Raw genomic sequence first — 10,970 nt, forward strand, 5'->3', positions numbered from 1 at the left:
GAGGAAACCAGGGAAAACGCGGATATTACGTCATTGAAAGGCGACACTGAACAGGGACGGGCACTTTTTAAAATTGTGAATTTCTCTGAATTTACAAATTCTTGGAAACATTTAGAATAATGGAAGTACATAATTGAAAGAAATATATAACACTGTGCAAGTGGTTTTTGGGTATTTTGATAAATTCTTACGAAAACTGAGTGTAATAATATTGTAATAATACATTTGATAATAATAATAATATAGTAAATTTATTTAATTGAATTATTATTTAACAATAATATAAAGATGAATGTGTCTATAATGTGTGTGTGCAGAAGCGTATAATCTTGCACACATCTGTCGAGCTGTGCTTCTGCTGCTGTATTTCCTGCTTCTGCTGGATCATGTGCTCCTGCAGCGGCAATATGGCGGGACTGACACGCGCTGAACTGCAGGAATATGAATATGGCAGAAGTTCATGTTTCATGTGTATCTCTGCTGTATTTCTGCTGCTCGTGTGTCGTGTAAACGCTCAGACGGAGGATACTCATGTGCTGACAGTGGCCGATGCGAACTGGACGCTCATCCTGCAGGGCGAGTGGATGATCAAATTGTGAGTATGTGTGTGTGTGTGTGTGTGTGTGTGTGTGATCTCGGCAGGATTCTAGTGTGAATCATTGAGATGCGTTGATCAGATCATAAGCGCGCTGCAACAGTGTATCAGTTTATAGTTTACTGTTACAGTGTGTCGAAATAATAACAATAACAGTGTTTGTTATGCAGTGAAGTACGTGTTGAGCTGCAACCGGAAGTGTTTATAAACTCTGCTGCAATACTATACATGTAAATAAGCGCAGATCGTCATGTTATGCATTAGGCATCTGCAAATATTAATATGCACAAATATTGTAGATGTTATTGTGTTTATACCGGCCTACAGTGAACATGATCACATCATCAGGGTTACGCCCACATTTACATCCAGAATGCAGGAAGTGAAATTATAGCCTGTATTATTTATGCATGCATGCATGCAAATGAATCGCTGCTCTGTTTCATGTGTTTTATTACAGTTATGCACCTTGGTGTCCGGCGTGCCAGCATTTACAAGCAGACTGGGACAATCTAGGAAGACAAAGTGAAAGTCTAGGCATATCAGTGGGCAGGGTGGATGTTACTCAACAACCAGGTCTGACTGACTAGCCATCTTTCTATCTTAGGGGCAGTGTGAAAAAACAGTATGGATCATTTTATGGCATGCAAACAAAATATTTATTTTGCTACTTTATGTGTTATATAAGAAGTAACCATATGGTAATGCATATAAATTGGCTAATCCACTTTATTTTAAGGTGATGTAGTTACATTGTAATTACTTATATTAATTAACTACATGTACTTACTATAGTGTTACAGTTAGGGTTTGGTTTAGAGTTAGTTATTTGTAATTATGCATAATTTACTGTTATTACTATATTAAGTACATGTAGTACTGTTTAACTACACCTTAAAATAAAGTGTTACCGATTTGTGTGTGTGTGTGTGTGTGTGTGTGTGTGTGTGTGTGTGTGTGTGTGTGTGTGCATATCAATGCAAAAACATCTTCACATTATGCAACAGTTGAGTTAAAACAAAAGCTAACACTATCAAACAGAATGAGCCACATTCAGAGCTGTTGAATTGACAGGAATTCTGCGCGTGAATGCCTCGTGAATGCCTCGAGTGTGAATGCCTGGTTTGCTCATGGTTTGATCATCTGGCGTGTGTCTGGCGTTTCAGAAGGAAGGAACACTGCTGGATTGTTTGCACACACACACAGCTCTTTAGTCTTTACTGACTGGCTTTAAGAGCTGTCTTGTGGCTCAAATTAACTCTAATACAGTTGTGCTTTAAACATGACTGATGTCACTAAATTGAATTGCTACTGCAGTTATCATCAGCCATGTTTGTTGTGTACCATCATTGAGTGACATCATAAGCAGATGAAAGCCTTTAATATTAGTATGCCCTTTTTCAAAAGTGTTGATTCTGTTTTTGGACTCACAACACATTATGTTCCTCATATTCTCCATTGTTGCGGCTCGTCTCTTCCCAGTCTGTCAGTAACGCTCTGTTTAGTTCCTGTCTCTATGAAGCCCCTCCTTCTGAAAAGCACACTGTGCTCTGATTGGTCGGCTGGAGCAGTGTGTTGTGATTGGTCGAGCGCTTCGAGTGTGTTTGGGAAATGTCCCGCCCCTTACCATAACCGCCAGTTTAACACACTACTAACTAACTCAACCAGGCCCCGCCCCTTTATTCTGCGTATGAATTATTTAAATGAGGAATATTGTGACGTGTTCGTTCCCGGAAGAAACTCAAGACTACAATGGAGGCGTTTCAGGAGTTCAGAAACACTGACACTGATATAGAGAAGAACTGGAGCTTGTTCATGATCAAACAGCAACATTACACACTAAAGAGAGAGAAACATGGGAAACAACATGATAGGTCCCCTTTATAGCCAAACCGGTTTAGACGATTCCCTTTTGAACACAATTACAATTTAAAGACAAGCAAAGATTGCATTTAAGCCACTAATGATGCAAATGTGGTCTTGTTCCTCCACCTTCAGCGGGTCTGGATGGTGTTTCTCCTGTAAATCTCAGAGAAAACGCCTTTTACTGTGTCTCGCTGTCAGAGAGCTGTCAGGCTTTCCTCATATTTCAGCTCCGCTATAGACCGTATACCGCCTTCCCATGCCGAAGGGAATTTTACGCCCAGTATAGGATGTACTTGCATTCCTGCATCAATACATCCGTCCTCTCTTCTTTTGTTCTGCAGGTCTGAGTGGGAGGTTTCTGGTTACAACACTGCCGACTATTTTTCAGTAAGTCCTCAGATGGCTGAATTTATATTCCCTCTGGTGTTATGTTACAAGACTCGCTTTCACGACTCGCTTAAAATGTTCTTTCAGGTTCCATTTTTAATAAATTAAAACAGTATTTCATTGTAGTATAACCCATCTCACCCACAGCGCTAAAGATGGGGATTTCCGCAAGTATGTTTCATCGCGGACTATTGAGGATATCCAAGCTTATGTTGTGGACAGAAAGTGGGCGACGGTTGAGCCGGTGCCAGGATGGAAGTCACCATCCTCTCTTCTGTAAATAAAACCTTTCCTGTCTGCAAAAGAGCTGATGTGTTTGCATGATGAAATTCTGAATATAACATTTTCTTCTTTTACAGAATGTCAGGAATGGCTAATCTGTTTCGTCTCTCCGTGTGGATCCGAGTAAGAAACATTTCTGGCATCATTTGCTCATTCTAATCCCTTATGGCTTGATTTTTCCCATGGAACACAAAATAATATATTTTAAAGATGTTTACGCTGGTCCAAAAAGGACGAAAAACACCATAAAAATATCAAAGTCCATATAACTATATTGATGCATCAATTTCCCAGTCTGCAGCAATACACTTGAGACATAGAGCACTACTTTTATTATTCATATTCAGGGTTTGAAATTAACTTTTTTACTCACCGGCAAATTTGGCTACTCAATTTTTAAGTTCCCGGCCATTCAGAACTTCTACTAGCCAAGAAGAAATTAACCAGATTAACTACGTCACAGCTTAGTTACATATTTATAAATATATATATAAAGTTTTGGATTTCATACATTAATTATCTTCCTCTTTCATCCTCATCACCAAAAAATATGTTTTAGATGGAGAGATCAATACAGTACAAAGAACATAAAAAAAATATTAGGATGTTGTAAAATAACTGTATTTTCTATTAACCAAACGCTTTATAATCTTCTCTATTGCTTCAATGTAAATGAGCAAGCGTGCCGTTATTTGTTGTGTAGTGACGTGTGTGTTCAAGTGATCCAGATATGAGCAGATTCTGCGTAATACGCCGTATTTAATATATCATGATGAATCACGAGTATTTGCTCTAAATCTGCACAGATTTGACTTACACAAACTTCTCCAGCAAAGTGAGTGAACATTATAAGTAACAAGCCAAATTGTCCAGTGATTTTACAGCGTTACCCGATACAGTTGATTTTTACCCGCATTTGGCGAGTGTTCATTTCAAACCCTGTTTACATTAATAATTATTACTAGTGAATAATTTAACAGTTGACATGCACTGCAAAAAAAAAAAATCAATTTATTTAATGTCTTCAATCAAGATACATTTATAAGACTGAAGAAGTCTTGTTTTCTGAAAAACACAATCACCATAATTACTTATGCTTAGATAAGCTCTGTATGTTAACAGAGTTTATGCTTAAAATATGAAGAAAAAAATCTGCCATTGGGTCAGAAAAATACATTTTAGTTTGAAGGGTTTTAGAAAACAAGATTTATTATCTTCTAGATTGAATGTATCTTAATTTAAGAATGTTTAGATATTTGTACTGAAAAAAAAAGTTTGTTTTTTTTGCAGCGTAACATGATCTAACAATGAAAAATACTTCTAAAGCATTTATAAATCTCAGTTAATGTTAATTTCAACATGTACTATATAATTTAATTTAATGGACCTGAGCTGTCATGAACTAACAATGAACAGTTGTATTTTTATACTAATGTTAACAAAGATTAATAAATACTGTAACACATGTATTGCATATTGTTAATGTTACTCAATGCATGTTAAATAATGTGAGCTTATTGTAAAGTGTTACTGCAACTTTTATGTCCTATTTGGTGCTTTACGCTTTCATTCACTGAACACAGCTTTATTTAATATTTAAACTATATTTTACGCATATTGAATATATCCCTTTGTTGTTGTCCATTTAACACAGCAAATCCACACGTACCTGACAAATGCTCTCGGCATTCCTTCTTGGGGTTCTTATGTGATATTTGCCATCATCACACTATTTATGGGACTGATACTCGGCCTGGTAAGTCTAAAAACATCATTTTCACAGTTTAGACGGGTTAATGTATTATTCATGTTTAAAGCATAAATTGATATACTTGACTATATGCATGAAAGTATCTCATGCATAAATCTTCCTGCAAACGGACCATCCGTGGTACAGATCTAAAAAGACCATTTACCAAAGGGACCCAACAAAGTGCACTTGACTTCCTCTAACGCGAGCGCTCTATGAAGCAGATCGCACATACAGACACATGATGATTTGCTGCAGAAGGAATTATATAATGCATGTTGAAATAAAGATGTTCCTACATTATACAACTGAGTTGCGTAATACTGGTCGATTCTGCGGCTCTTTTGAGGATACTGTGGGTGGTTCTCGCATGTAGTGGATCAAACTTTTGAAAGTGAATTTCCAGTGGTGGGTTTGAAATAATGACTCCATCTAATGGTAAATATCTCGATTAGATGCTGGTTCTGATCGCTGACTGCATCTGGCCATCCAGACCAAAGCGTAGAGAAGACAAAACAGGTGAGATTAGAAACACGTTTATTACTTACTTTGCTTTTATTGACTGTAAAATGTTTTTTACAGATGTTGCAATTTCTAATGTTTAAATTTGCTTTGAATATCACACTGCTGATTGAAACTTTTATCATTATATATTGCATGCTATTTTTGGTATCACATTACAATAAGGTCCCATTAGTTAAAGGAACCGTATGTAAGAAATGTATTTCAATTAGTGGTCGACCGATATTGTTTTTTTGATGGCCGATGCCGATATCTTAGAGAGCAGGATGGCCGATATAAAGCCGATATTTTTATTATATACTTTATATTTATTTTAATCAATATTTTATCATTTTTAAATAAATTAGAAAACAAATCTTTAAAATAAACATGGTTATACTTATACATGGCAACTTCTTGAATCTGCAATCCTATTACAGTATTTTTCACAAATAAAGTAATTGTTTAAAAATACAAGAATATGTGAATAAAAAGGACGTAAACACGGTAACATTGCACTCAGTAATCTGGTAATATTGTGCGCACTGGTAATCATATTTTTTCAAATAAAGACAAGGTAACGCTAATATTACATACAGCACACAGTGAAGGCGATATGAATATGACACAGTGGGCACCTGGATATAGCACAGCAAATGAAGGATTTAAAGTTTTTCGATCGCGTCTCCTGTGAATCTGATCTTCTGTTCGCATTCACTCACTTCTCACGGACCGACCGTCACTCGGAGTCACACGTTTATGCAGGCTACAAATGCACACTTCACAAGATATCACAGCTGGATTCCATTAAATCTGCAAGGTTTGTGACATTAAATGTTTATTAGATATTCAGAGATTTGTTTAAATGATGTAGATGCGCATTTGCTGAATGTTGACAGTAAATGAGAAAGTATTTTAGCCTGATTGTTTGCTTTTTCTGTAACAAATAATGTAAAAGCAACACTTTACTTTTTCACATACCATTTACTTTCTTTGTTTACCACCAGTTCTGTCTAACAAAGTATTAGATATGACTGACAGAGATCGTAAACTAATGAAGACGGAGAATGTGAGTGAGCGCTGTGTGATCAGGCACTGGTGTTCTCTTCTCAGGCGCTGGTCTTCTCAGTGCCGCCCGTCAAAATAAAAGTCCGGAGCACCGTCAAAATAAAAGTCCCGCTTCCAACACAATCAGAAAAACTTATCGGCCGATGCCGATATTTTAAAAGTGCCAAATATCGGCCGATATATCGGCCTTGGGATACACCGCTCTACAGTCATTTGAAAGTGATTGCAGTACCAGTTTTGGCCACAATCTTACATACGGTTCCTTTAACAATAGTTCAATCATGGCAACTTTCGCAGTGGTTTTAGCACGTTATTGAAGATGTCATAGTTAATGTATTTGATCTTGGCGGATTAGATCTGCTATGCTGCTGTTGATTATTGCTGCTGCTCCAGAGTAAGGATGGACATGCTTCTGCTAATAGATACACACACACACACACACACACACACACACATGCTGCTGTGAGTAAGATATGATAGACATACATGAATCCTGTAGCATTCAGATCTAGGCAGGTGGAGCTGGGGAGGTGGAGGGGTTCAGAGGAACTCTGATAGTTTCTGCAGGACTAGCTTACAGCAAACAATGAACAGACTATTCTGTTCATTGTTTGGACTAACAAGCTACAGTTAGTCCAAAATGCCGCCGCTAGAGTTCTTACGAGATCAAGAAAATATGATCATATAACACCGATTTTATCATCACTTCATTGGTTACCTATAAAGCTCCGTATTAATTATAAGATATTGCTACTGACTTATAAAGCCCTAAACGGCTTAGCTCCAGTCTATTTAACGGATCTTCTATCACCCTATAATCCATCGCGCTCTGTAAGATCACTACATTCAAGGCTTTTGGTCATACCTAGGATATCCAGAACCACCAAAGGAGGGAGAGCATTTTCACATTTGGCTCCAAAACTCTGGAATAGTCTTCCTGATACTGTTCGTTGCTCAGACTCGCTCTCCCAGTTTAAAACTAGATTAAAGTCGCATCTCTTCAGCCAGGCATTCATATAATCCCACAGTTCAAACTACAATCCGGCCTCTAGCTCATAAATGCCAGAGGAGAACTGGCCCCCGACTGAGCCTGGGTTCTCCCAAGGTTTTTTTTTCTCCATTAGGTCACCTGATGGAGTTTTAGGACACCATTAGGTCACTTGATGGAGTTTTTCGGTTCGTTGCCACTGTTGCCTTTGGCTTGCTCAATTGGGGATATTTTGGGGATATTTAATTTAATTTTATCAATCAATAAATTCCTCTTGAAACAAACTTTGTTGTATTATTTTAATTTAATACTGTGAAGCTGCTTTGATACAATCTGTATTGTGAAAAGCGCTATACAAATAAACTTGACTTGACTTGACTATTCAAATGTTGAGCAAGTAATCTCATTGGCTGCAGGATTAGCAGAGGCCAATCAGCTTGTGCCATGCGCTAATGATGTGATTGCTTGCAGACTGTATGTAAAGGACGTATCATCCTGCGCCCTCTAGAGTTTCATGACTGAACGCATTAATTGACATTAACAATAAGCAATACATTTGCTACAGTATTTATTCATACAACTGTTCATGGTTAGATCATGTTAGCTCAGGTTTAATAAATATGAAAAGACACAGCTTTTCATTTTAATAAAGTATTAGTATATGTTGCAATTAACAATTGCCTTAGAAGTGTCATGTAAGCTCATGTTAACCAATGTATTTAACTAATGTTAACAAATGAATCCCTTATGTAAAGTGATACTATTTTAAATATATTTTATTTTAAATATTCACTGATTATGATTTTCTTTGTGTATATTTGTACTGGAAACTAACACTTTCTTAAATGAAGATACATTAATTAAAAAATTTAAATACATAAGATATTAATTCTTGTTTTCTGGAAGAACAAAAAGATCAAAAATAAGTAAGTTTAAGCTTAAAGAAAGAAACAATATCTGCCAATGTGGTTAGAAAATTACATATGTAAGGGAAAATTAGTTTTTATGATAAGATTTTTTCTTGTTTTAAGGAAAAAGTCAGTTAATTTTTATACTTTTTTTTTTTGAAAACAAGACTTAATATTTAAATTGTTTGCTTCTCAAGTAAATGTATCTTGATGTAATAATGTTTAGATATTTATACTGGGGAAAAAATACCATTTTATTTGTTTATTTTTTGCAGTATATGCTACAGTTTGTACTTAAGTCAAACATATATATATATATATATATATATATATATATATATATATATATATATATATATAATTATATGTTTATAAATATATGTATTATATGTTTATATTATATTTATATATATATTAAATGCACACTGAGTGATCGATTCACTGAAATTGACACTTTGAATTGATGAACACATGGAAATATTGTTGCTATATTTTGAAATCATTGTAAATATATTGTGCATATTCAATAGTAACGCCCAGCTCTACTTGTAAGTGCAACTTACTATACTTGGTCAATAAAGTCGAGAGCCGTTTCCCTATTAGGCTACAGTGAATCATTTCAATCTTTGTACCTCTGCAGTTGTGATTGTGAAAGAGGAAGTGTCAGAGGAAGAGGTGGAGGAGAAACACACGTCTGACCTGGACAACGAGAGTGAGAGAGTGTCTGGAGACGACTCGACTGAAGAAGAAGGAGTGATGACAGACGGAGCAGGCAGTGGCAGTGAGCAGATGCCGTCAGCAGAGAGTTCAGTGAGGAAACGCAAACCACAGGGACCGGACACTGCCGAGGGAACCTAATGTGCTCATCTCAACCGAGTGCGGATACCGCCAAAAACGAGAGGAAGCAGCCATGCCCATATCTGCAGATATGCAAAGCAACGCCAGCTATCGGCTGATCTCTGCGCCAGTCATGCAGAATACGGTTTGCCCATTTGACGCTTTCCTCGCATTTTACCTGCTTCTCGCTTCAGTTTAATTCATTTCAGTTTTTAAGACTAGTTGCTTAAAGTTAATGCTAAAAGTTGCCAAACATTGACAGACCTTAGTTTTTTTCGAATCAAATAGATTTGATTTTCTATTTTCTACAAACACCAAAAAATATGAGTTCATATTTTAATGCTGAAGTTACGATAAAAACATGTTTATGATGTGTTTGGACGAATCTCACAAAATCTGTCAAGAAATATCTGTCTCATATTTTACCTCAAAATCAGAAGGAAAAAATGCAGCATATAAAGTATTAATATTATTTTTTTTAACATTGTGAAATTTTTTATCATGATTAAGCACAAAATATCTATTCATCTTGGTAGTATTTGTTGTACTGCCTATATGCTGATTTTAATAAATTGTATAACTGTAATTTTTACATGTCTATATCTTTGCTGCAATATAATGTTTTAAACTGTAAAGTATTTAAACAAATTACTGTATTACAGTAATAAAAATTGAGAATTACAGAACTGTACTGATGCATTACAATAATGACTATATTAATATTAATATATTTGGAGAAATGTGCTTAACTGCATGACAATTTCACAATGCAAAACATCTTAATGATCCTATAAATATTATTATTATTTAAATTTTTTTGAGTGAAATATGAAGGACATGTTCTTAGCAGGTTTAATGATTCATCCATTACACTGCTGTTTTACCACAATTTCTTAATTATTCTATATTTGCTGTAACAATGAACACTTCCATGTTTATTTATGTTTCACATTCCTGTGCCGAAACTCCTGCATTTACAATCCTGACTGTTTTCAGAAGGAATGGTTTTTAAAATATGATAAATATGAAGAGAATTTTGCACTATTGCATTCATCCACACATAATTCATATAGTGTTGAACAGCACAAACTGTCCATAATCATCGTTACATAAACACGGCAGATTATCAGAAGGATGTTTTTGTGCATCAGGTCTCAGGATAAGTATTTCTCAATGGTATGATGACGTTGTTTTGTACAGTGTAGATTTATAATGTATTCCCTGTAATTGCAAATGAAATTCATAATTTGCACAGTAAAACATTGACAATGGCTTTGGTATTAAAATTGGTGCAGTCTTTGACTGGCGGCTCGACAGTCAATTGCCTTTAATTTTTTATACTATTGACAGACTGTTTAAATCTGTGTAGTGTAGCAAATAAATATTGGTGATTTTTGTCAGTTTTGTAACTGGAAACCAGCACAGAAACACACCAGTACATCTGTAAAAAAAAAAAACTTTGTATGCTGAACATCTGGTCAATTTCATTGTATTGTGTGACAGATTGTTTTATTCTTAATATTGTGTAATGTGGTCATAACTGATGGTTGTGTGTGTTCATTAAACAGTTTGACTTGATACGAAGTGTTTTGGACTTTTAGTTTGCCATGTGAGCATTAAAACAAATAACTGCATTAATCCCAGTGCAATGTCTAAATCCCCTTAGACTTCCATTGTAATTGCATTACTGACTTAAACCTGACATCTATTTAGAAAGCATCACCACAAGATTTTAACATTATGGGCCAGATTAACTAACAGTTTACAGCACAAACCCTCTTTTGGCGT

The 10,970-nt window shown here is 35.6% G+C and overlaps 1 protein-coding gene across 1 annotated transcript; it reads left to right on the top strand.

The window, feature by feature from the left end:
• The first annotated feature begins 373 nt into the window (after positions 1-373).
• Positions 374-10,760, top strand: tmx4 (thioredoxin-related transmembrane protein 4). Its single transcript, XM_082142787.1, has 8 exons — positions 374-595; positions 1,056-1,171; positions 2,803-2,848; positions 2,996-3,124; positions 3,208-3,253; positions 4,785-4,886; positions 5,336-5,399; positions 8,986-10,760. The coding sequence occupies exons 1-8, from the start codon at positions 387-389 to the stop codon at positions 9,201-9,203; spliced, it is 930 nt and encodes a 309-aa protein (XP_081998913.1). The 5' UTR covers positions 374-386; the 3' UTR covers positions 9,204-10,760.
• Positions 10,761-10,970: the final 210 nt, after the last annotated feature.

Source organism: Leuciscus leuciscus (assembly GCF_965113295.1).
Source record: "Leuciscus leuciscus genome assembly, chromosome: 17".
NCBI lineage: Eukaryota > Metazoa > Chordata > Actinopteri > Cypriniformes > Leuciscidae > Leuciscus > Leuciscus leuciscus.

Bases quoted from the DNA above. Each gene is read 5' to 3' on its own strand.
- tmx4 (XM_082142787.1), top strand. From the start codon at position 387: ATGTGCTCCTGCAGCGGCAATATGGCGGGACTGACACGCGCTGAACTG. The intron at 4,887-5,335 runs GTAAGTCTAAAA...TATCTCGATTAG, and splicing joins TGGGACTGATACTCGGCCTG to ATGCTGGTTCTGATCGCTGA. The intron at 5,400-8,985 runs GTGAGATTAGAA...GTACCTCTGCAG, and splicing joins GCGTAGAGAAGACAAAACAG to TTGTGATTGTGAAAGAGGAA.